Here is a 25,642-nt window from a genome sequence, read left to right on the forward strand (position 1 = left end):
TGATGGAGACTGAGCCCAGCATTGGGTCTGGGGTTCCTGAGTGTCACCAGGCTCTGGGCCAGCCCCCAGTGTCACCGTGTTCAAAGGCTCCAGAGTGACACTGGGTTATGGGGGGCAGCACCTGGGTCCTGGCAGCCCCTCCTGCTTCCATCTGTCCCTGGGTGGGGGCTGAGACAAAGCGACCCCTCTAATATATCTGATCTATTATATATATCTCTGATATAACTGATCCTTGGGGGAAAGGGGTGACCAGATCCGCCCCCCCGAAGCACTCCCCAGGGCAGAGCTGCAGCGGAGGGGCAGGGGGGCACCTCTGGGGCGGCTCTTTTTGGGTAGGGGGGAGCATAATAAAAGGAGTTTTGCTTTTCCCGGCAGCACCAGGGTGGGCAAAGCTGACCCCCCTCCCCTGCCCGCGCTCGCTGCTATTTTTTATTTTAAATACAAGAGCTCCCCTTGGAGATCTGGGAGGGGGGGGGTGGTGTGTGCAACCCGGCACCCCAGCTTTGACGTGCAGCCCTGGTGACTCAAGCCTGCGTCAGGGGCTGCGTGCCCCTTATTATTTATTAATTAATTTTTTTTTTTTTTAATTGCTTTGCTTTATTTTTGCATTTTTTTCCCGAGCCGAGGGAGCCGCCTCCCCCGGGCGGCGGTGCCGAGCCCAGCGCGCATCCGCCGTGGCGGCGGGGGGCGGGGGGGGAAACGAGCGGCCACCGGGCTCGGAGCTACCGGTACCTCCCCGCCTGTCCGCCGCGGGGGGCGCAGGCAGCAGCGGCGGCTCCCGCGTTACCGGCGGCTGCCCGGGTCCCTCCAGCACCGGGAGCCACGCACCGGCCCCGCCGCCGCCCGGGCTCAGCCCCCTCCCACCCCGGGGCGGCCGAACCTGCTCACTGTCTGCCGGGAATTTGCTCCGTTTCCACCGGCACCGGGTCGGTTCCACCCCTCCGGGCAGCCGCCGCGCCCAGGTAAGGCTGCGCCCTCCGGTCCCCCCCTCCCCCACCCCCCGGGGTCCCGCTGCCGGGGGTCCCCCCGCCTTGTTCGCCCCCTCCCCAGCGCTGCTGTCGGGGGCAGGTGCTCAGGGCCAGGCTGGGGGGGCTGCTGGGGGGCACACTTAAGCCTGGAGGCACCAGGCGTGGCCCTAAGGGTGGTGGCATCGAGGGCTTGGGGAGGGGGGGACACGGACATCCAGGGACAGCAGATGGCCTCGGTTACCCCGTAGAGGCTGGGGGGAGCCGCCGGGGGGGTGGCAGCGGCTGTGGGGCTGGGGGTGGTGGTGGGCTCATCCCCTCTGAGGATGGGCAGAAATGCAGCTTCCAGGTTGACCTTGACAATAACATTGGGAAGGGAGCAAGCGTGCGGCTGCGAGAGGTGTTTCACTCCCGGCCCCTGAAGTGTTGGGGGTTTGTTTTCCCGTCTTTGATTTTTATGGTGTTCCCTGAATGCGGATGGCTGGGCTGGAGGCAGAAAAATGGGGATTGGGGTCCTGGTTTTGTGCGATTCCCGATACTGGGTGTGGGGAGTCCTCATTCCATGCTGTGCATTTATTGCATGGTGAGATGCGCCCAAAGGTGCATGTTTCAGGGTGGTGGCTCGGCCAAGCGCCGATTTGCATCGCTCCAGGGACGTGGGGCTTAGACCGGCTGAGAAATCTGGTCCTAGCTCTTTGTGAAGGACCCAGAAGGTGAAATCCTTTGGCTTTTCGGCTGCCTTGTGCCTGAGGCACCTGAGGTTTGTATCCATCAGGAGCTGATGCAACTATTTCTGGTTTTGGTAGGAAAAAACCCGAAATGCCTGAGCTATTCTCGGCAGGGCATAGAGTTCCTTGTGGATGTCTCTCTAGAGGTGTCGGGACTAGGTCAAGGAACCTGGATGGCGGTTTGACTGCGAATCAGCTGCCTGGAAGGGAAATAAAATGTGGGTCTGAGCTGTCCTCCGGGATCAATTGGAGCCAGCTCCGCTGAAGTCAATAGGAATAAAAGGGATTGGTTTAAATCCGGAGTGACTCCCCTGCTACTTCAGGCTTGCACAGAGCTGGGAATCTGGGCTTACACTAGAGCCAGAGTCACGAGGACCAAATTTACCCTGGATCAGATGCTGACCTGTGTGTATCCAGACTAAACCGTTGCCTTGGGAGGAGAAGCTCTGCTTTTACCCTCTCCTGGGTTGCGTTTGGACTCGTTTGTTTACAAACGTAGCAGCAGCTTCGTGAATGACAATAGGGAAAAGCAGAGCTTGCAGGGGGATTTGGGTGCTGCCCCTTTGCTGCCTTTTAGGATAAACCTGGGCTGGGTTTGGGTTCAGTTGCTAACCTTCAGCCGGAGGGGATGAGTTAAGGATCGCGGAGATCTAACTGGAAAAAGATCATCTGGTGAATCAAGCGGAGCCCTGAAGGAATCATATGATGGTTGGCTTTGATACGGTGTCACGCTACTGCAGCTGATGTATGTTTTCATGATACTAAATGAGACATGAAAGGAGACTAAATTCGATGAATCAACGGGCTCATACGCTTCGTGACAAACCCAAGCGCCAAGTCTTCCCTTCCTCCGGCGCTGTTGTGTCTGTCTCATGACCCAGCCGCAAAACTGCCCTTTCCGCAGGTTTCTTGGCACCTATTGAAGAAAAGGCTTGGTGTAACGTCACAGCCTGCCACGGGGAGGGTAAAACCCCCTGAACTGGGGGCAGTGGGAGATGCCCCCACCTTTGGGGTGGAGCGGGTGGCTGGGGTAGCCCCACCTCTGCTTGCCTTTGTCGGGGCTGGGGGTTATTTATAACATCTGGGCGCTTTTGCTGGCGAAAGCCACTTAGGTAGGTGTAAGACAGAAGCGGAGGCAGCTCTGATTCATCAGCAAACGTGAACTGCTCCTGTGTCATGATGCAGCCTTCCAGTACGTAACAGGGCCGACAGGGAAGCTGGGGAGGGACTTTTTACAAGGGCATGTAGTGATGGGACAAGGGGAATGGCTTTGAGATGAAAGAGGGGAGATTCAGATTAGATATTAGGAAGAAATTCTTTATTGTGAGGGTGGTGAGGCACAGGCAGCCCAGAGAAGCTGTGGATGCCCCATCCCTCGATGTTCAAGGCCAGGTTAGACGGGGCTTGGAGCAACCTGGTCTGGTGGAAGGTGTCCCCACCCGTGGCAGGGGGATGAAATCAGGTGGTCTTTAAGGTCCCTTCCAACCCAAACCTTTGTGTGAGTCTATGATCAAGCAGGCCTGAGTGCCTGCACGGGAAGGATGCGGTGCAGAGCATCTCCAGCACCTCTGGCAGGGAAATGCCCGGTGTGTGCCATTGAGCTGCTCTCAACCCGGTGCCGGGAGCTTGGTTTCCAGAAAAGCTTCTTGCGGGTGCCCTTGTCCTTGGGCACCCCTGCGCTCTCCCATCTGCTCACGCCAGCCCTGCCCAGAGTTTGTGCCTCCCCACACGTGGGTGTAGGGGAGGGAGCACACCGGGACGCAGCTTGGCTGGTGGGACTGAGTCACAGTGTGTCATCTCCACAGGGCGGTGAGAGCCTGGCACTAATTAACAGGGATCGTTTAAAGAAGGGGAGAGAGGGAGCAGCCCTAATGAGCCCAGATGGCAAAAAAATCTTCCCTGTGCAGCCAGAGAGGATGAACGGGGAGGAGCAAGCCCCAGCACTGAACAGATTTAAGATGGAGGCATCCTGGACCAGCCTTGGCTGGTGGAAGGGAGGTTTGCATGACCGAGGCTGGAGGAAGGTCCTTGGGGCAGGGCTGGCGGGGGGGCGTCAGAGCTGCAGGGCTTCTGCGTTGGGCAAAAATCTCTTCCTGGGGCTTTGAAGCGGAGCTTGGATGCTGCTGGGAGCGTCCTGCCCTTGGTTCCTTGTGGCTTGTAAGAGTGGGATACCCCCCAAAGGACCTGCTCCGCACAGGCGATCCCTCTCCCGTTGCAGATGCGCTTCTGACCATGGGGAACAGCAGCTAGGGGCCTGGGGCTGGTTTTCTCGTGATTTGGCCTCAAAACCGGGATGTGCATCCAGGGCTTCTTCCCTGTTCCGCTTGGCTTTGCAGCGTACAGAGGGATGCTTGCTCCTTCCCTCTGCCTCTCCTTCCCGGGCTCTCTGGCTTCCTGGGTGACCTTGGATCCATCCCTTCCCCTCCCTGCTTCGTTTTCCCCATCAATGCCAAACAGCCTGGCCCCGGTGCAAGGTTTCCCTGGCCCTGTGCGTGTTGGGGAGGATGGGGAGCTGCAAATGGATGCTCAGATCTCCCAGCCTGAACCCGAGAGCAGCCTTCCACCTCCTGAAATCCCTCTGTGCCTCTGGCTCCTTTGCTCTTCCCTCCCTTCCCTGTGACCTTGATGGACTGAGCTGAACCTTCCCGGGTCTGGTGAGCTGGATGCTTCACCAGGAGCATCTTCCCTCTCTCCTTTAGGAGCTGAGGGGATTTGCCTGGAAGCTGAGTGCAGCGGGGATGCAGCTGAAGGAGAAGAGGCAGCAGGGTAGGGAGGGACCAGCAGAGAGTCCCCATGGTTTAGATGTTAATTTTGATTTCACCCAATCTTAGCCTGTGTTTTTTCCTGCCTCAGTTTCCCCTTTATGGACCCAAACAGGGTATAAGTATAGAATTTGGACACAGGAAAGGAGAAATCTTCCCCTGTGGCCATCCTCTAGACCCAGAGCATGTTTGCTGGTGGTGGCTGTTTTCCCCGGAGGCTGCTGTAAATCCCCATCTCCTCGCCTGCCTCTGTGCTCCCAGGCCTAGCTGAAAGCCTTGCTGACGTGCTTCCAGCCTGCATTTATTGCTCCCCAGCCAGCATCCCGAGAAAGCAAGGACGGGCCAAGCCAGGACACACAGCTTGGAGCATCTCTCCTCTGCTGAACCATTTGTGATGCTGCTGGCAGGGCTGGGCTGGGTGATGCAGTGCCCTCTGCTCCCGGAGCAATTCACTCATCCCAAATGGCAGCTTTTCCCCAGTAAGTGTTTCCGTCTCCAACTGGGATCGATGGGAACCTCTGGGCAGTGGTTAAACCCCCGGGGTGTAGCAAAGCAGGAGCTTCTTAATCTCTGGCCCTTCCCTGAGTGGGGTGAATCCAGCTTGTACCACAGCAAACCATCGCTGTGTGCCTTTGACCTGCTGCAGTGGTGGCTCCTGAACTGTCAGTGACACCTGTGTCACCTGGGCAGGGGGAACATGGATGGGGGATTGCTGCTTTGTGCAGGCAGAAGCCCCAGGCTCAGCTGGTGAGTCTGGGGCAGGAGCGGGGCTCGGGGGGTGATGGTTGCTTTGCATGGAGGGTGAGGTCCTGCACGGGGTTAGACATGAAGGCACCCACTGGGGACCGTGAAAGCGGGAATCCCATTCAAGGAGATACCCAGGGACACCGCGCAGTGGGAGATGTAGGAGGTAGGTCATTCCCAGGGACAACCCAGTGATGCTTTCCTCAACATCTCCCTTTGTAATGCCCTGCAGGGTGGTGGCGTCTGCTCTCAAGTGGTCTCTAGAGACACCGTCACCGACCGAGCACAGACTGGTCCTTTCCCTGGTCCTGCTGTGGGGAAAGCCGTGGTGCCTCTCCAGGCACCTATGTGGGTGGCATCAATGCTGGTTTTACACGGGCGAGGTGGCTGGTGCAAAGGCACCCCTGGTCTGGTGGTGCAAGGGAGGTTATTACAAGCCGTGGGCTCTGAAAGACCCTAATCTGTCTTCTAAAGGGAAAGAAAAAAATGCACATTTAAGAAAATTAAGGCCATGAGGGCTAAGTAAACAAGCTGAATCTCCATCTGTCAGTGACAAGGGTTTTCTATCTCTTTCCAGCCCGGAAAGCTCCTGGTTGTCAGCTGATCTGCCTCGTCTTTCTCACAGGGTGGTTATTATTTTTGGCAGATGAATTTTTGATTAAATTGCCTTTTCAATCAAAGAAATGAGTGGGAATACTTTTCTCAGATGGATTTGGACTGCGCTTTCCAGTTTGAGGGGTGTGGGCCTTGGGGCTGATGCAAAATGCTGGGAAAGTTGATAGGAAGAGCCCCACTGGCCTCACTGGTCCCTGGATTGTTCCCTGGATTGGGTCCCTGTGCCCTGTGGGTTGGTGGCTTTGTGCTGGTTCTGGCTGGTTTCATCCCACGGTACCAGCAGGGATGTGGACAGCAATGGTTGAGTACGCTCAGGACATTGCTGTAGGGAATGGTCCTCTCTCCTTTAGACCTGGATCTCCTCTGGGCATCACCACCACCTCCAGGCTGGGGCTGAGCCATCAGGGAGACAGCAGGACCTCCCGCAGGCAAGCCGTGGGGACACAGGGACAGAGCCATGCCAGGACCAAGATTTGGACCTCTGCCTTGGGTTTCTCCTGCTCTAGTGCAATTTGGGTGCATCTCCCACGGGGAGGAAGACTTGTACCTCTGCTCCTTCATCTTCACCTCATCCCCATGCCCAGAGAGCCCTTGCCATAGCCCCAGAAAAGTGGCCAGGCACCCCTTTTGATTCCCATTGATGGGAAAGTTGCTGTCTTGAGCATCCTCCAAGGCTCCGAGAGCCTCTGAGGCTTGGAGGTGTTTGAAGAAAACTGTTCCTCAAGGACCCTCTGTCCTGCTGCCTCTCAGCTCCTAAGGATAACACTGGGGGGGACCTAAACTGAGGAGGGGGGAGAGGTAGAGATCCAGAGAGAGATGCTGTGGGTCTGTCCTGACCCCGTCACACTGGCCTGGCTCAACACCACCTTCCCCGGGGCTGGGCACCTCCCAGACTTTGTTCCAAGGGGTTGAGCTGTCCCAGGAGAGCAGTTTGTGTGCCCTTGCCATGGGCATCGAGCTGTGGGGGCTTGGCCAGCAGATCCTAGGTCTTCTGGGCGCTATCCCTAATGTAAAGAGATAATTTATCCCCCAAGGCTGGGCTGTCCTGAAGGTCTGAGTCACCTTTGCTCCAAAGGAGCTTCAGTAGCTGCTGAGCAGACAGGGTGAAGCAAATAATTTGGGGGTGATTCAGCCAGGTCTGTACTAATTTATCCAGAGCCTAATCCAAAATCGATGGAAATCCCAATGATTTCCTTTCCTGGCTGCTGGATGAGGCCCTTCCCCACCCTCTGTGCCTGTCCCCATCCTGGCTGAGGGTGCTCCAGCCCTGGGCAGCCACGTGCCGGTAATTGCCTCTATCAAGCCATGAGCGGTTTACGTGAATGAGCCCTCGTTAGGAAATTAAACATTGCTGGGCCAGGCTTGAAAGAATAATTCAAACGGCTTCTCTGGAGGAGCCGGATCCAGGAAAGATTTGGAGCTGACACAGTTGCCTGGCAACGGATGCAGCCGACAGCCGAAAATAGCTTTTCTAATAGGAGCGATGCCTGGCAAAGGGAGAACTTTCTTCAGGGGTGAAAAACCACCGAGGTGAGGGTGATGAGGGTGACGTTTCCTGCTGCAGGTGCTTTTCTTCCTCCCACACCACGCTGGGACCTCGGTGTGCTGGTTGGGGATGGGCTGAACCTGCTGCTGTGAAAAGATTTGGGATTGTGGGCTGAATTGGGTCAAAGAGCTGGATGTTTGTCCAAAGGAAAGAAGAGCTGGGGATGGCTCTGGAAAATCACGGGAGAGTTTTCCTTTGGCTCGCCAGAGGGGACAGCAAGGAGATCCATCCCACATCGCCCATCCTGCATCATCCATTGTGGTAAAGACCAGCACGCCCACGCTGCCCCGAGCCTGTGCTGATGGGTTATTTGTGCAGCGTCACCTGTGAGATGCCACCTGGGTCTTGTACAAGCTTTGAACTGAATGAGAAAGCCCCCGGAGTGAGGGGGAGATGATGCTGCAGCCTGGTCGGGGTGGGACAGGTCCTAGAGCACGGCACCATCGCTCTGCCAGCGGCCAGTGTCCAGCCTGCTGTCCCCTGGAAAGTAGGGGTGGAGGGGGGAGGAAAGAAAGTGTGACCCTTGGGGATAGTCATTTTTTCAAGACATGGGGCTTCTTTTGCGCTTTCTGTGTTTTCTTCCCAGCTGGGGTGGGAGCTGCCAGTCTGACCCCAGTTCTCCCAGTATGAAGAGGAGGGATGTGGTTCATTCCTGGCTTGGGGATCCCCAGCAGAGTGGATTTCTCTGATGCCCCCAAGCTTTTTGAGGCAGGGGCAAGCACTTCAGTGCTCAGCTGGGTTGTGGGCACCCCCTGAAATGCCTCTGTGCAGCATCGCTCCGCAGCTGGAGGAGTCCCCGGTGCAAACGTGCAGCTGCCTGTTTGCAAACGCAGCTCACCACGCGCACCCGCTCGTCACCACGCCGGCGGCGAACCCACGCTCCCACCCACGCTCCCTCCGTGGGTCCAAAAATCGCCCTGACTGCACCCATGGCATCTGCTGCCGTTGGTTTTGGGAATGAGGCGGTGGGGGCAAACTGGTGTTAACTGGTGTGACTGGTGTGGTGCTCTCCGGACAAGGTGGGTCCGTGATGAGGGATGTGTGTTACAGGATGCTCTGTGAAGGCTGAACCAGGGGGTTGCTCCTGGTCCTTCATGGAGAAGGGGGCCCTTCACATCCCCCAGTCCAGAGGGAGGTCCCCAAGGTGTGGGGTGATGGGGACCCTTCTCCCCCTTGTGCTGCTGGTCCCACCAGCACCAGGACACCCTGGGGGTAAGGCAAAACCCATTCACCCTCTGTTGACCCCTTCCCCCCCACCCAGGTCCTGCTGATGAAGAGGAGGTGAGACCTGAGCTGTAGCTCACACAGGTGCCATTCCCTGCGGGACGTTTATCTTCTCCCTTGACGCCATCCCGCCCCCCGGGGCCACGTGGAGCCGTCCCGATGCCAAAGAACAGCAAGGTGACGCAGCGGGAGCACAGCAGCGAGCATGTCACCGAGTCGGTGGCCGACCTGCTGGCCCACGAAGAGCCCGTGGACTACAAACGCAGCGTCCTCAACGTGACGGGGGAGACCTGGGATAAGCAGAAGGATGGAGATGAGGATCTGGATGCGGAGAACCGGCCAGCGTGGAACAGCAAGCTGCAGTACATCCTGGCACAGATCGGCTACTCCGTGGGGCTGGGCAACGTCTGGCGCTTCCCCTACCTGTGCCAGAAGAACGGAGGAGGTGAGAGATGGGCAGGGGTGGGCTCAGCCCTTGGGGAGGGGGATATGGCCCATTCCTGCCTCCTGGCATGTCAGGGTGTGGGTCCTGGGGCAGGACGGGGGTTACTGGGGCTCTGAAGGAGGAAAGGGGCCACCAGGAGCTGCTCACGGCTGCACGTTCATCAGTTCAGCGATGCGGGAATGGCCTCTTCCTAAAGGGTGTCCACCTGCCCGCTCCAAACTCGGCGTGAATCCCAGGCTGGGAGCCCGGATTTCTTGCTGGAGCCCTCAATTCCTGTTGGGGCAATGTGGGAACTAGGGGTGGGGTGGGGGGAAAGGAAGAGAGAGTCCCTCCATTTCCCTAGGTCCTGAAGCCACTTTGGGTAGGCACCAGTCCCTTCCCAGATCCTCCTTCCAGCCAGCCTGTCCTCCCATCCCACCCTAGGCTTCCAGGAGCAGCCCAGAGGGCCGGGTCTCTTCCAGCCAGGCTGAGACCTGACACCCTTCATGACAGCGATGAGAGGGCATCATTAGGTGCTCATCGTTAATCCAAATGCAGCCCTTGAGACCGCTCCACCGCAGCCCTGACCTTTGCCGTGATGCGAAGCAGCCGCTGCCGAGAGGCACTGAACACGGCCGGGATCAGCCCAGCTTTCCCCTCTCCCGCTTGCCCTCCCCTTGTTCCCGGCACTGCGTCATTTGGCGTGCCCCCAGCCCCAGGGCTGGCAAGCCTGCAGCGCTCTCAATAATTAAAACATCTCTGGTGTCATCTTCACGATGAGTCATTCTCCCAAAGGAAGACCTGTGCAGTCAGCACTTCCCACCCGGGGGCTGCTCGCACCCCCGTTGCCTTCCCGGCTGGGATGGAGCACACTGCGGCCGGTTCCTGCATCCCAGCATCTCCCCAGCCGCTGGCACACTTAGCTCCCTGCGCCCCAGTTTGGGTCCAGGCCAGGCTGGGTTTCGGTGCAGCACAGCTTTGCACGGCGCGTTGCAAAACTGACTGGGGGGTGTCTCAGCGTGGTCTTGGGTTGCAGCGAGTATCCGCAGGTGCTGTGGGGCTCGGGCACCCGTGTTAGCTGCGTTGCACGTGCTGGTGCACGTGTGCGTTGGATGTGGCGGGGAGGGTTGTACGCTGGCCTGAAGGAGGGTGGGGGCAGCACCCCGGTAAATTCGGGGCTGGGATAGATCGATACATCCCTGCTGGTTTCATTACACAGCTCTCAGCATCTGGCCTCTGACTTCCAAGCAGATTTTCCTGATTAAATGAGATTAGGAACGAGCTCAGACCCAGAGGCTGGAGATCCACGGTCCTGCTTCTCTGTAAGCACTTAACCCAGCCGTGCCTCAGTTTCCCCACTGGCACAGCAGTCAATAGCTAACTGTAATTAGTGCAATGAATGAAAATTTCTCAACTTATGCCAAGGTCTCTACTGTCCTGTGTGTCTGCGGGGCTTTAGCCTCGGCTGTCTCAGGTGCTGGGTAACGGGAGGAGCAGCTTGTATTCCCAGGCTGGGATTCATCCTGGTGTATTCCCTAGCAAACCCAGGGCTGAATTTGCTGTCTATCCGTGGGGAGCATTAAGCAAGTGGTTTTAGACAAAAGGCCAGATGGGGACAGAGAACTGAACGTACAGCAGCCCGGAGACCTGCTGCAGCAGAGGAGACGGGTGTGCTGGGTTTGAACCTGGCAGCTTGGCCCCATCCTGCGGTGGGATGCAGGGGCACGGAGCCAGGCAGGGACCAGGACAAGGAGCTGGTTTGAGGTGCTCCTTGCTGTTGCAAAATATCTTCCTGCAGCGGGTCTCAAAAACGGCTTTACAAGCTGCCCCAAGCATTGCTCTGTTTTACAGGTGGGGAAACTGAGGCACAAACTGGGAACTGCCTTGAGCAGCAGATCGCTGAGCTTTCCTGCACTTTTTCTTTTGGCCAAGTGGCATCATCTCCCCTGACCCGTGGGGCAGACACTGAATTTCTGCCTTTTCTTCCAACCATATTTAACCCTCTCGGCCCCTGACTGGGGTTCCCACCGGGCTGTGAGGCCGATGCCAGATGGATGCGGGAGCTGGGTACTGATGGTCGGACCCCCCTGGGTGTGCTGAGCAGCCCCGGGATGGGGTGGTGGCTGCTGCTTTCTCTCCTGGTCCCCAAGCAGGTGTCTGCGGGGGAGGACGGCTGCGTGCTGGTAGGAGGATGGGCTGGAGCCAAATTTCCAGGACTTGGTGTGCCAGGAGCCAGCATGGGCTGGCAGCGCTGCCTGCCGTGCTTCCACGCTGGTGCTGCCGAGCGCAGTGATGCGCGGATCGTGTCTGTGGTGCACCACCGTGCTGGCGCCCGTCTTCCCAGAGATCACAGGAAGAAATTCTCCAATATTGGACAAATTTGCATTTGAATCTGTCCATCTGTCTCATCTCCATCCGTCTGTCCACGGGCTGAGTGTGGATGCCCAGGAGGGTTTTGCAGTGACTCGTGGTCCTTCCCGAGTTACACCACGCTCTGTCCTGCTCTCTGCCTCTCCTTTCATCCTCCTCATCATGCTGGGCTGCTGCCTCTTCATTTCTCTCCCCACCTGTGTTCCTAACACATTCATCCCCACCCTGCTGCCACGGCGCTTGGCTCGGGACACTGTTGTGGGCTGAGCTGCTTTGTGGTTCCACTGCGCGGAGCAGCATCAACTGCCACAGGTCCTGTCTGCGGCCAGGGGGTGGTGGCTGTCACCGAGGTGTAAATCCAGCCGGGAATTTGCTCAACACAACCAGGCTCTGGTGTACATATGCTTTTGGATCGCCTGCCGCCCTGTGGGAATGAGCCACACGCTTCCGAGCCTGTTCCTCAGCCCCTGGCAGGAGGTTGGAGTAATTTACGCTGCAGCGTGAGTCATCGCATCCTTTACGGCCATTTGGTTATGCTTCAGGAACTGCTAATTTCTCTCTGGCCTCTTCAATTAGGTAGAGATTAACCGAGTTTCTAATTAGAGCTGTTTCTACCTCTACCGAAGGACCTTGCTGTGTGCCGGGTGGCACGTGGTGGGGTGAATGCTGCTGCTGGGGACATGGGGTGCCTGTGGGGGGGTGTGTGTTGGTGCAGGGGGCTTGGCTGTGCCCACACACGCCTGTGCAGGCAGGACCCGGGTGGACAGGAGGGCTCCTGCACGCCTGTGTGTCCGAGACAGCTGGGAACACGTGCGTGTCCCCATGGATTGGCTTACGGAGGGTCTCCTTGTGCATGGGGCGATGTGCCCGTAGGGATGCGCGGTGTCCTTAGGTGCCTTGGGATCTATCCCACATGTACCCACACTGGCAGGGGATGTTGCACCCTTTCCTTCCATGCGTGTTTGCTTCTCTCCATTGCTGCCTTCTCTGCTCCCAAGCACTGATCTGCACTCCCAGATCTGTTGCAAACGAACCGGTGGACCAGGCAGCGCCTGTCCCAGCTCTGCTCTGCCTGTCCATCCCTGTCCGTCCATCTGTGGCTGCATGAGAGCAGGCAGAGACGGGTCTGTGATGAGCTTTCTGTCCCCTGCCAGGTGCCTACCTGGTCCCATACCTGGTCCTGCTCATCATCATCGGGCTCCCCCTCTTCTTCCTGGAGCTGGCAGTGGGGCAGCGGATCCGGAGGGGCAGCATCGGCGTCTGGAATTACATCTGCCCCCGCCTGGGAGGCATCGGCTATGCCAGCTGCCTCGTGAGTGCACCCATGGGTCCCCTCGGACCCCCACCCTGGGGTGTGCGGGATGGCTTTGGAAGCTGCAAAGCTGGGGGTGGTCTGCAAGCAAACCTCGAGGGGTCTCATGCAGAGGTCTGAAAGGTCAAAGGGAGTTTTTCCAGCTCCACTTGTGGGTCTGGGGCTGGTTTGGGAATGGGCCCATCCCCTGATCCCACCCCCAGGTCCCTGCCCAGTGGGAGGTGTGTTGGGGACGTGGTCACTGCCCTGTGACAATACCGTGTCCTCCTCTGTCCCCCCAGGTCTGTTTTTTTGTCGGTCTCTATTACAACGTCATCATTGGCTGGAGCATCTTTTACTTCTTTAAGTCCTTCCAGTACCCTCTTCCCTGGAGCGAGTGTCCCATTGTGAAAAACGGCTCCGTGGCCGGTAAGGGATGGCCACCGGCATGGTGGGCTGCGAGGGGACAGTTCCCAGTGAAGGGGGGCTGTGGGACACTGGGGACTCCAACATCTGTAGCTATCAGGCTGGGGACACCGGAGGTTGAGGTGTCTCCTGGGGCACTGGGTCCCCTCCAGTCCAGCTGCCTGGATCGTATGGAGATGGTTCCCTTGGACGAATCTCCCCCATGCTTTCCCCTTGGTGTCTGTCCCCACTGGTGGGATTTGATGCCAACTGGGAGATCCAGAGCTTGGGTCTCCAGGCTGCCTCGGTGCTTGGGGCCAGGATCTGACCCGGGGCCGTGGAGGGAGGCGGTGAGACCCAGGCAGGGCTCACCTGGCTGCTCCATCAGTGCCTGACTGAGATGCTGATGGTGCTAATGGTTTTTAATCACATCGGAGCATCTCCTTGGGACACTCTGGGAGGTTTTATAGCAAATGTAAATGTCTCTCCCTGTATTTAACATCTTATTTTTACCTGACGATGGCTTTATGTCCTGTCTCTTCTTCTTTCTGCTAAAAATGAGCCCCATTAATTCCTGTCCTTTAGTTACGGGGGGTGCCTGCCTTCCCTGGCTGGCTCTGGCAGGAATTTTACATTAATTGATGCTCATTCCCTAAGAGACAGCGAACGACTCTCCCCCAGCCCCTCACGCTCTCCTGCCTCTGCTCGGTTGCAGTTGTGGAGACCGAATGCGAGAGGAGCTCGGCCACCACCTACTTCTGGTACCGGGAGACCCTGGACATTTCCAACTCCATCTCGGAGAGCGGCGGGCTCAACTGGAAGATGACCCTGTGTCTGCTGGTGGCCTGGAGCCTTGTTGGCTTGGCTATGATCAAAGGCATCCAGTCCTCGGGGAAGGTGGGTATTGGTGGCCACCTGAGCCTGGCTGGGGTCTGTCCTCAAGGCAGAACCCTCCTGCCTGGACCACACTCTCCTGCCCAGAGCTGGGGTGGCTGGAGGATGCTGTGTCCCCTGGGATGCTCACGGCTGCTCCAGAGCTGGGGGCATCTCAAAAAGGTCAAAAGAGGGTGTAGGGAAGGGGTTGAGTCCAGCTGCCACCTGTAGCCATGGCCCAGGGCTCAGCCACGTCAGGCCACCAAATCTGCCCAGCCCCTGCGTTCAGGGGCCATCAGCGGTCCGGTCCCCTGATGTGTGCCACCTCCATGGATGCTCGGAGGATGCAGGGGTGAGGGCTGAGCCCCCCCTTTGCACAACGAGCATGGGGACTCTGCACAGGAGAAGCAGGGCAAGGAGGAACAGAGAGCTTTGGGAGAGGGATGCCGTTCGCGTGCAGAGGCCACTGACGTTTCGAGCCAGGCTGCGTCCGCAGTGGGGTCAGGTGCAGAGGGGTATGGTCTCCCCGGACACTTGAGCATCCCTGTCTCCAGACTTGCTCTGTGACAATCTGGTGTGTTAGCAGGTAGCAGAGGGCAATGAGACCCCTGCCCCATGGCCCTGAGAGTGGTGGGGTGGGAGGGAGCTGCAGGCACAGGACCACGGCAGCAGGTCTCCCCCAGCCAGGATGAGGTCCCAGGTGCTCATCGCAGCCCTGGGAACGCGCCCCATGCCGGGGCCAGCTGGGGCTGTGGGCAGTGCTGATGGGAGGGGGTGTGGGGGTGCAGAGCTGTCCTTCCCTCGGGCTCCCCCAGCACCACCAGTTTGTTTCAGGGATTTTGGGAGCCAACAGCAGCATCTTCCTGTTCAGCAGCCCCAACAGATTTTCTCTCTTAAGTGTGCCCAAGCACTTTGCACACCCACCTGAGCATCAACGCTTGTTACATCCCGCACTGAGGCGCCCCACAGCTCAGCCATGTGCTGCCCGAGGAGCAGACCTCATCTGGGGGTGTGACACCCCCTCCTCACCCCTGTTGTGCTGTCCCTGGGTTGGATGGGGAGGTGGCTGAGCTCAGCAGGCAGTAAAACGAGCCCGTGCCCACACTGCATCCCTCTTCCCCTAGGTGATGTACTTCAGCTCGCTCTTCCCCTACGTGGTGCTGGTTTGCTTCTTGGTGCGGGGACTTCTGCTGCGTGGGGCGGTGGATGGGATCATGCACATGTTCACACCCAAGGTGAGAGCCCCCTGAGCAGGTTCTCCTAACCAGACTCGTAAGCAGCTTCTCCTCCCGGCTGGTTGCACCCTGTTTTTCCGCATGCTCCCCACCCCAAAAAACCTGAGTACCAACCCCAAACCACTCGGAGATCCTGATACATCATCAGGATGTGCCGGTAGCACCCTAAACGTGGCCAGGACAGCCAAGAGCCTCGCAGACTCACCGCCCTGGAGCTGCTTGGAGCCTTAGTATCACTCCCGTCACCTTTAGGTGCCCAGGGTGGCGGGGTGGGGGTGCCCAAGGCGATATATTTAAAGACTTCATGGGAAGATGCTGGCTGGCAGCAAAACCTCCGCTGGTGGTATACATCCATTAATTAACAAGCTAATTAATTCATTAAGCAGAATATAGATGAGCCAGCTTAGCTGGTGAGGCTTTTAGAAGATACTAATTATGATTTCTTGACAAATGATGCTCGGAGGCCTCCAGCCTGCAGCTCTGGCTCGCGGGGTGGGGTGGGGGGGATGTGGTGGGGGGGAATGGGAGGCTGAACAAACCCGCTGGCCAAGACATTTCATTTCCAGAGCTCCAGACACTCTGGAGGCAGCAGATGGCCAGGGGAGGATGGAGACCCCATTGTTGGGTGTCATGTGGCTCCCTTGGGTGGAGGGACGGGGACGTCAGCTCTCCAGGGCAGCTGGGGTGGTCCACTGGGAAGCTGTAGGGCTTTGCACTGGGAGACTGGGCACGCAGCTTGGGCTCTGGGGCAGACGGAGTCAGGTAAAACCTTCATCTACTTTTCTCTGCCTCAGTTTCCCCATCTGTGGGAAGACACTAAGGACCTACCAGTGCTGGGTGATGCAAGACCTGATCATGGTGGGTCAAAGCATCCCCATGTCTGTTGCAAAACCAGCCCAGGCTGTTGGCACAGCAGCCTTCTAATTTGCTTCTGGCACCACTGGAACGAGTTGTGGGACCACCAAACCCCCTAACTTCTTCTTATGTCTTCCTTCCAAGCTGGACAAGATGCTGGACCCCCAGGTGTGGCGGGAGGCAGCTACGCAGGTTTTTTTCGCCTTGGGCCTGGGCTTTGGGGGAGTCATCGCCTTCTCCAGCTACAACAAGCAGGACAACAACTGCCACTTTGATGCCACGCTTGTCTCCTTCATCAATTTCTTCACATCTGTCCTGGCCACGCTGGTTGTGTTTGCTGTGCTGGGTTTCAAGGCCAATATCATGAATGAGAAATGTGTGGTGGAGTAAGATTTGCTTTTTTCTCTCGTTGGGGTGGGTGGGTCTTTGCTGCTGCTGGTCGTGGTGGGTCTGGAGGCAGTAGAGTCAGTGCTCTGCAGCTGGGTGATGCTGTGCTTTGGTGGACCCAGGTTGCTGATGGTCAAGACCTGGGATCTCCAGCGATGTCCCATTGTAGCCGAGGGAGTTGGGGATTAGCTCCTCCAAGCTAAAATCCAGCCCTAAGATGGGCTCTTAGTCTGTAAATTGAGGTGAACCCAACATGCCTGGTCACCTCACCTGGGATCCCCCAGTTGCCACTCGTCATGGTCCAGTTGCCTGCAGGGTTAGGGGAGCTGCTGTGCTGTACCCCAGAAGCAGCTGCGGGAGGGTGGATTTGGGCACCTGGTGTGACCTTTAGGCAGTGAGTTGCATCCATAAAAGTCCGGGCTATGCAGTGTGGCGTCCCGGAGCAGGAGATAAACCTGGGATGGACGTGTAAAGAGCCCGTTCACTGGTGGGACCCCGTCTGCATTCTCTGTCTGTGGCCTTGGGAAGATGCGAAGAGGTCCTCGGGCTCAGACCTGGGTAACGCAACCCAGGGAGGTTCATGCTGCCTGGTGCAAAGGGCTTGCACGGTCAGACCCTGTCCTTCCCCCCGGGAGGAAGGGGACACCTCTGGGTAACCAGGCTCTGCTCTCCCTTAGGAACGCTGAGAAGATCTTAGGCTACCTGAACACCAATGTGCTGAGCCACGACCTCATCCCGCCCCACGTGAACTTCTCCCACCTCACCGCCAAAGACTACAATGAGATGTACAGGGTGATCATGACCGTGAAAGAGGGGCACTTCAAAGAACTGGGCTTGGATGCTTGCCTCTTGGAGGACGAACTCAACAAGGTACCTGGTGGCACTCCTGGTAGGACCAGGAGGTCACCTATCCCGTTGCCTCCCCCTGGTAGGAGCTGCTCTACTTGCATCACTCCTGGCACATGGATCTGGAAAAACTGTTTTTAGAGACTCTCCAAGGATGAGGGTTCCCTGTTGCTGTGGTCTTCCTCAGCACACAGTGGTCCTTCCTGGGGTGGGGGAAAGGTTTGCCCATAGCAAGTCTAGTGGGGTCATCACTGCTTCCAGGCTGGTATCCCAGCCTGGAGTTTTCTTTCCTTGAAGAGGGGTTCAGTGAGAGACACCTGAGGCATGCAGGGGCTTGCAGGCTGTGTCCCTGACATGTTTTTTCTCATCTTTTGGTGCTCTCTCCCCCTGAACAGTCCGTGCAAGGAACTGGTCTGGCCTTCATTGCTTTCACGGAAGCCATGACCCACTTCCCAGCCTCACCGTTTTGGTCCGTCATGTTCTTCCTGATGCTGATAAACCTGGGGTTGGGCAGCATGATCGGGACCATGTCAGGCATCACTACGCCCATCATCGACACCTTCAAGGTGCGGAAGGAAGTGTTCACAGGTGAGGTCTTTTCTCCTGCCACCTCCTGGGGAAGGGGTAGAGGGTCGCCATTGCCCTGGGGAGTCACCCCAGAAGAGTGTGGACATAATGGATGCGTACTGGGCCCTGCTGGTGCAGGGAACGGACCTCATGGTGGAGACCTTGTTTCCCCTTGGGGTGCTCTGCTGACCATGCCTGTTTGCTCCCCACAGTTGGTTGCTGCATCTTTGCCTTCGTAGTGGGACTGATCTTTGTGCAGCGCTCTGGGAATTACTTTGTCACCATGTTTGACGATTATTCAGCCACGCTGCCGCTCACGGTGGTGGTCATCCTGGAGAACATCGCCGTGGCCTGGATTTACGGCACCAAGAAGTAAGACGTTTAGTACAACAAAAAGAATAACTGCGCCATAACTCCTGGCTAAAAACCCCAACCTCCTTCCAGCTCTTTTCCATATGACTTTTTCCCCAAGAGGCCAACTCCGATGGAGTGAATGCCCCAGGGGCAGCTGCCTTATAGAGGCAGGAACTCAGTTCACCTTGATCCTCTGGCCCTGCCCTAGGTGTAACCCAGCCTCAGGAGCAGGTCCTTCCCGGGGGTATCTACTGTTGGTTGTGATGCTCTGTTGCTTGTGATGACCCTTTTGTCTGAGGTTTGAGGTCCTTCTGGAAGGTGATCTTGTTCCCTGCAGTGCCTGCTTCTGTTGCTCATAGGTTGGCCAGAGCAAAGGAGGTTGTGGCTAATGCTCAAATGTCCTTTTCCTTAGGAGGTTCCCTCCTACAGGCTTGAGGGACCCTGACATGCTCACCTGGATGAGCTGGGTTCTTCTTCAGGCTCTACCTTGAGCATTATTTACAACGGGGGTTCCTGGGAGGGAGCTTCTCACTTGAAGGTGGGGAACGGCGTGGTTCCATCTCTTCTTCTCGGCAGGTTCATGCAGGAGCTGACGGAAATGTTGGGTTTCCGGCCCTATCAGTTCTACTACTACACCTGGAAGTATGTCTCTCCCATCTGCATGGCCGTGCTCATGACCGCCAGCATCATCCAGCTGGGGGTCAGCCCGCCGGGCTACAGCGCATGGATCAGAGAGGAGGTGAGCACAGCTCCGCCCCCCCCAGCCACCTCCAGCCCAGGTCCGGGCTGAGCAGGGGCAGAGCTAAGAGCTGCAGACCACCCTGCTCTTCACAGCTCTGCTTGCTTCTCCTCCCTGCTCCTGCTGGGAGACACCTTGCCTGTGGCTGTTTATCCTCTACAAGGAGCCAGGTTTGTCCACGCTGCCCAGAAGTCTCCAGCTGGGTCTGACCACAAGTTTGAGCTTGGATTTTGGTTTGCTTCCACAGCTACATGCTGTGTGAAGGACCATGTCCTTTTCCTTGATTTGAACCCACCCTCTGATAGCTTCATGTGGTGACCCTGAGGAGCTGCTCCTGGCTGGAGATGTACCTGTACTCTGTCTGGCCACGGAGATGTTGTACCTGGTGTGCATCACCCTTGCTGTAACAGCCCCTTGATGCTAATATCTGTCTCTTCCAGGCTGCAGAGAAGTTTCTTTTCTACCCAACCTGGGCCATGGCTATCCTCATCTCGCTGATCATCCTGGCATCCCTCCCTCTGCCTCTGGTCTTCATCCTCCGGCAGTTCCACCTCGTGTCGGATGGCTCTAATGCCCTCTCGGTCACCTACAAGAAGGGCCGGATGATGAAGGACATCTCCAATCTGGAAGATAATGACGAGACCCGCTTCATCCTGAGCAAAGTGCCCAGCGAGACCCCATCCCCCATGCCCACGCACCGTTCCTACCTGGGTCCTGGCAGCAATTCCCCCATGGAAATGAGTAGTGCCCCCAACGGACGGTACGGGAGCGGGTACCTACTGGCCAGTACCCCTGAATCCGAACTGTGATGGTTGCCTGCCAACCACCCCCACCGGGAGAGGAGGTCACGGGGGAGTGGATCCTGGCTGTCCAGGCAACAGGAAAATTAATTAATAAGGAAGACGAAGAAGAAACCCCTCTTAAAATCGTAACCAAAAGCAGCCATTTCTAAGGTGACATCGGGAAGAAGGGATTGCGGGAGGGGCAGGACTCCTCCGACAACCCTCGGCTGGAGGGCAGGATCCCCCGGGCTTGACTTCGGGGAATGGAGGAGGAACAAGAGAAGCTGCAATATTTTTCCAAGAGTTGTTCTCACGCAGCTCGAATCTGAAGCAAAGAATCTCTCTTTTCTAAGCAGCTGATGGTTGGAAAAAGGACCTGGCATCCCAGTGCTCTTCCCTCCCAGTTTGTTGTCCTTTAGCCGGGAGGAGTCATGGCCTTATTCCAACGAGCACAATTAACCATCGATGTTCATAGCACAAAAAGGTGCTGTTGTTGTCACCATCGTTGTTGTTGTTGTATCTCCTGTAGGTTTTTATAGCTGTGGACACACCCGGACAACCCCCAGGTTTTGGCCAGGGTTGGCAGGGAGCAGCGCGGGGCTGGCTGAGATGCTGCGATGTGCGAAACGGTGGATGCTGGCTCCTTGGTGTTGTTGCCACCGGTGTGGGGACGGCGTCTGTGGGTTGCTCTGAGACATGGAGTTGCCACGTCCGTGGGATGAGGTGGTCGGCATGCCCCGTGGCTGGGCAGCTGTCGTGCTGAGTGGCAGAAGGACCTCTGAAGTGAGTGTGGTTTGGATGTGTGAGCGTGTGTGGGATCTGGGTAGGGCTACTGTGATGGAGGTCAGGACTCGTGACACATGGGATGCTCTGCTGAACCAAAATCCCTGGCATAGCGATCGTCTCCTCTTGCCACTCTCTTTAGATGTCCCAGAGGGACAAGCAAAGCTGTGGGGCATCGAGTCCTCCCACAGTCCTGGTTTAGCTCTCAGGAAACCACCCCCTGGCTTACCCCCCTTGCACCCACCAGCTGAGGTGAGCTGGACAGTGAGCATCTCTGGACGTGCGTCCTCATTTCTCAGCTTCGAGCCAGGGGGGTGTGCATGGCCTCCTGTCACCCCTCCACAGGAGCTCCCCGACCTTCAGATGGGGGTAACCAGCTCTGGGGTCTGCTGAGCAGCAGTTATGGGGAGTCAGTGCCAGGGAGCTCTCGATCCAGGCTGGTGAGCCCTTGTTAGAGCCTAGGAGCCTCTGTCGTGCCCATCCATGTTACTGGGGACCAGACTGATGTGACCTTACGTTGTGTCTCCCCAGGCTGGCTAGGAAAGGTTGGCATCTCCCAGCTCCAAGTCTCTCCCACTGGGAATGAAGGTCATTTCCCTGAATCCTACGTGTAGCCAAGCATTTCTGTCAAGGGTACCAGTATTCATGGCATCTTCCTCCTTTCCCCATGGGGCAGGGTAGCAGCAGCCTGCTTGCGCCCTTTCTCCCTCTCAGCACGTTGCTGTGGCCTCCAGAAGCTGAGGGAGTTCTTCATCCTTGGTTCTGCTGGGCTTGGATCATGCGTGATGGTATTTCAAGCCAGTCGGAAGGCCAAGTTTGTGGCCAGGAGCCCTTGTCTCCGCTTTCCTGTCGATGGGCTTTTTCCACCTTGATTCTCCTTGTGGCTGGGAGGTGAAGGCAGAAATTATCCTGGTCCACTTGCCACATCCTTGACTCCTCTTAGCCTCCCTGGGGCCAGGAGGTGCCGCACAAGGACATTTCTCTTGTGGGTTGTGATCTCTTATTTATAGTCCTTCTCCATGGGCTTGGCTGGTGACCTGGAGACTTCCTGGATGATTAGCTCAGGTCCTTCGTTAACCAATTTTCCAGGGGGAAAATGGAGGCATGGAAGCAGCCCAGTCTTTGATGGCTCTGCGAAGCGCCAGGTCAGGATCAGCCGTGCTCTTGTCTCTCCTCCAGCAGTCCCCCTGTCACCATCCCCGGCGCCGTCTTTCTCCTTCCCCTGCCCGTGCAGAGGGACGCAGAAATATCCCCACGGCATCATCTCTGAATGGGAGAAGCACAAACCCGTGGCGTTTCCCCATCATTAGCCAAGATGTCCCCTCCCATCTCTTCTTTCTCCCTCTGTCCCCAGTTTCCTCCACCCGACCAGCAAAACAGAGGATGAGCCTAATCGTTGCCCAGTGTCACCTGCCCGATGCCCCTGAGCCCAGGGGCCGGATTCCTACCATAGCTCCCATGGAGTTAACGGAGCAGGACACCTCCTGTGGCCCAAGTGCTCAGTGCCATCCGCTCCCGTGGCGTGATGCTCCTCGAGCCCTGGGGGGAAGGATCCAGCCCTCCGTCGCTCCCATCACCATTCCCGAACCAGCCAGGGAGGCGTTTTGCTTTCCTCCCCTCTTCTTGCAGCATCAATAAGAGGCAAAGTCAATAAGAAGGTAACAAAAAAAGCTATATTATATATATATAAAATATATACAGAGCGAGGAGATGGAATAATAACGTAGAGATTCTCTATTTCTATTGTATATTTATTCTGTAAATGTCTCTGTAAATGCTGTTAAATGACAAAACGTATTCCAAAGTGGCCTGTGACCTATTTTCATCCCCCGTGCTGTACAGATCAATTCTCATTGTATATTGGGACATATTTTTACCTTTTTATTTCTCATGCGTGGTGGGTGGCCGTCCATCCCCCCCCCTGCCCCAGCCCCAGGGGGTCCAGCTGCCCTGGGGATCCAGCAAAAAGGAGGAGGAGGAGGAGGAGGGACGTCGCCTTTATTTTTATCCGTGGAGATACTGTATTTCTTCGTGGCATTTGCTCGGTGTTAGGCACAGGGTGTTGGGGGTCTGTGTGTGTGCGCGTGTTAAAATTTTCAGTGATCCGTGTCGTCACCGTGTGAGCGTGCGCGTGTTCGTCCGTAGATGCCGTGCGTGGGGCTGTGCGTGCGTGGATGTGTGCACGGGTGCGGTTTGTTTAGGATCCACTTCTCGCTGTACTCGGTCACTTTTGGAGCCTGCGTTGGGGGTTTCTCCTGTTCGCTGGGGCAGGTTCTCCCTCCACACACCTTCTGGGGGTCCTGGGCTGCAGATCAGGCCAATCCCCCGTGGCTTTTAGCCCTTAAAAATCACTTTTTATCCTCTTTTTTTCTCCACAGAGGCACAGGGAATAGCTGCTAGTTGTGAGCACAGGCACTTTTCAGTTTTCCTCCAGGCAGTGGGAGAAGGAGGGGGGAACCGCTGCCAATATTCCTGTCCCCCCACGTCAGCTCCCAGCTTGGTTCCCAGCCCCGATCCTGCTGCTGGGGGGCAGGATGGGGTCCCTGGCTGGGGGACAGGGAGGTGCTGGGTAGATCAGGAGGGGTCAAAACCCCGTCCCCTCTCTGGGGAGGGGTTAAATGGGTCTGGAGAGGGGATGGCTGGTGCTGAGGGCAGAAAGGAGCTTTGCAGGAGGGTGCCCAGCCCGTGACGGTGGCTCTGTGGGTCCGAGGGTATGTGCAGTTCCCGGGCTCTGCTGCTGGTGCTGTGGGCAGGGGCTGGATCTGCCCTTGATGCTGGTGCAATGCAGAGGGGATGGCTGGAGCCGGCTGTGCTCCGCTGATTTGCACCATCCTGGGGTGTCCCTTGGCCCCTTCCTCCCAATCCCTCCAAAAGAGCCCCTGCTTCACCTCCTGGCACCCACCCAGACCCTGGCAGGTCATGTTAAACCCCAGCACCTCCCTGGAGCAACTTCCACTGCCTTCCCTCTGTCCCCCAGCCTTCCCTGAGCCTGGGTCTCACTGGTGGGAGTGGGGAGCAGAGCCGGGTGGCCTTGGTGGCTGGGGAGGGACATGGCACAGCTCAGACAGAGCCATGGCAGCAAGCAGGATGTGGCCACTTCCCCTGTGGGCAAGCACAATGCTGGCAACCCCCTCCTCTACAGGTAAAAGCACAGATCTCGTAGTAACTCGTCCCATGTACCCTCGTAGCCGGTGTATTTACCACGCGTGCCGTGCCGTGCCGGCCGGACTCCTCGGCAGTCGAGAGAAACCCTGTAACAGCTGTAATGGAGTCTGATTAAAAGTCTCTTCTTACCAAATCTCTTCTCACCGAGTCTTTTCTCTGCCTCTGTTTCCTTTCTTGGGGTGGGCTTTGGGGTCTCCCTGAGGTTGGGGGTCACAGAGAGCTAAAGCTATGGAACTGGGGCTGTCGGCACCCATGGGTGTCGATGTCTCCATCCTCACCTGTCCTGCCACCGCTACTGTCCTTCTGTCTCCCCTCATCCTCTGATTCCCTTCCTCCACCCAGCATCAGCCCCTGCAAGGGGGTCGCTCAGGGCACAACTCCCCGCAGGTGCTTCAGGAGCATCGTGGAGGTGATCTTCGATCCTGGACCAGTTCAACCAGTACGCACTGGCTTTATGGGATGCATAGACTGGTAAGACGTAGTGTCTACTCCTCTGCACAATGCCCTGCTAATGTTGCTGGTGGCTTATCCTGAGCACTGGGGGTACTGGGAGTCTGGAGGCTGGCACTGGAAGTACTAGGAGTCTCGACACCCTTCCTGGGGAAGGACCAGAGATTTCCAGCAGCCCCAGCTGACTTCAGCTGCTGGGTATTAGCTTGGTAACTGGCTTGGTGGAGAGTAGGGCTGCCCCTTCCCTTCCCTTCCCTTCCCTTCCCTTCCCTTCCCTTCCCTTCCCTTCCCTTCCCTTCCCTTCCCTTCCCTTCCCTTCCCTTCCCTTCCCTTCCCTTCCCTTCCCTTCCCTTCCCTTCCCTTCCCTTCCCTTCCCTTCCCTTCCCTTCCCTTCCCTTCCCTTCCCTTCCCTTCCCTTCCCTTCCCTTCCCTTCCCTTCCCTTCCCTTCCCTTCCCTTCCCTTCCCTTCCCTTCCCTTCCCTTCCCTTCCCTTCCCTTCCCTTCCCTTCCCTTCCCTTCCCTTCCCTTCCCTTCCCTTCCCTTCCCTTCCCTTCCCTTCCCTTCCCTTCCCTTCCCTTCCCTTCCCTTCCCTTCCCTTCCCTCCCATCTTTTGTTTGGCTTCTCCAGGGCTGATTCAGCCCCAGGGAGCATGAGGAAGGGGGGAAGAAAACAGAATGGAGGGGACCAGGTGAGATCCACCAGCACCAGGGATGCTATTGGGGTACCGCTGTGGCTGTGAGCTGAGCTTGTCCCCACCGTGGTGGCAGCCGCGTAGGAGCAGGGCAGGTTCTCTGAGCACCTCTGCATCACCTGGAGATGTTGGTGCAGGATTGGGGCTGGAGGAGCAGCACTGCTCGTGGTGGAGGCAGGAGGTGACACACGGGTTATCTTTGCCCAGAGGCTCTCCAGAACCTGGTTCTGGGGGTAAAACATCCCCCAGGGGTGACAGCCAGGGTGACGGCACACATAGGGCAGCGCTGACCCCAGCACGGCCCAGTCTGTGGCAGCAGGGATCAAGATGCTCCCAGCTCCTCCTCAGCGAAGTGGCACGGTGGAGGGATGCAGGATTACAGGTGCAGCACCCATCGAGCCAGGCTCAGGGTGATGCCCAGGGCTTTGTGGTACCCACATGTGGTGCTCACTGCTGTGCTGAGCTGGCCGGCCTCAGCCCGCCCCTCTGCTCCCACTGTGGTGCGCTGGGTGGCTCTGCACTTGGGGAGAGGCTTGGACCCCAGACCCAGGGAGGGGACATGTCCCCACCTCCAGACCATGAGGACAAGGTGCTGGCAGGCTGCTGCCACGCCAGCTTGTCCCCAGGCCACCCCCAGCATGGAGGGGCCTCATTTGGTTTTATCCCTCTTTCCTCAGCGCCTGCAAAAGCAAACACTGCAGAACCCCTGAGCAGTGGCTCTGTTGCATCTTTGGGATCGTGGCTGCTCGGGGTGGGGGGGTGTCTGGGCAAGCTGCTGCCGTGGAAAAGCCCTGGCCAGGAGGGTGAGGGGGGCAGGGTTTGGCTTCACCCACCCTGCAGA

At 57.5% G+C, this 25,642-nt stretch overlaps 1 protein-coding gene across 1 annotated transcript; it reads left to right on the plus strand.

The window, feature by feature from the left end:
- Positions 1 to 700: 700 nt before the first annotated feature.
- On the plus strand, positions 701 to 23,782 carry SLC6A17 (solute carrier family 6 member 17). Its single transcript, XM_055728407.1, has 12 exons — positions 701 to 962; positions 8,622 to 9,029; positions 12,533 to 12,690; positions 12,972 to 13,098; positions 13,790 to 13,971; positions 15,072 to 15,182; positions 16,182 to 16,423; positions 17,102 to 17,294; positions 17,666 to 17,858; positions 18,050 to 18,209; positions 18,768 to 18,930; positions 19,371 to 23,782. The coding sequence occupies exons 2-12, from the start codon at positions 8,744 to 8,746 to the stop codon at positions 19,737 to 19,739; spliced, it is 2,184 nt and encodes a 727-aa protein (XP_055584382.1). The 5' UTR covers positions 701 to 962; positions 8,622 to 8,743; the 3' UTR covers positions 19,740 to 23,782.
- Positions 23,783 to 25,642: the final 1,860 nt, after the last annotated feature.

Source organism: Falco cherrug, chromosome 16 (genome assembly GCF_023634085.1).
Source record: "Falco cherrug isolate bFalChe1 chromosome 16, bFalChe1.pri, whole genome shotgun sequence".
Lineage (NCBI taxonomy): Eukaryota > Metazoa > Chordata > Aves > Falconiformes > Falconidae > Falco > Falco cherrug.

What these genes read in the sequence shown, in the direction of transcription:
- SLC6A17 (XM_055728407.1), top strand. Translation starts at nt 8,744, where the DNA reads ATGCCAAAGAACAGCAAGGTGACGCAGCGGGAGCACAGCAGCGAGCAT. An exon ending in GCATCCAGTCCTCGGGGAAG is followed by an intron (nt 13,972 to 15,071) that starts GTGGGTATTGGT and finishes CTCTTCCCCTAG; the next exon opens with GTGATGTACTTCAGCTCGCT. An exon ending in GCGCATGGATCAGAGAGGAG is followed by an intron (nt 18,931 to 19,370) that starts GTGAGCACAGCT and finishes TGTCTCTTCCAG; the next exon opens with GCTGCAGAGAAGTTTCTTTT.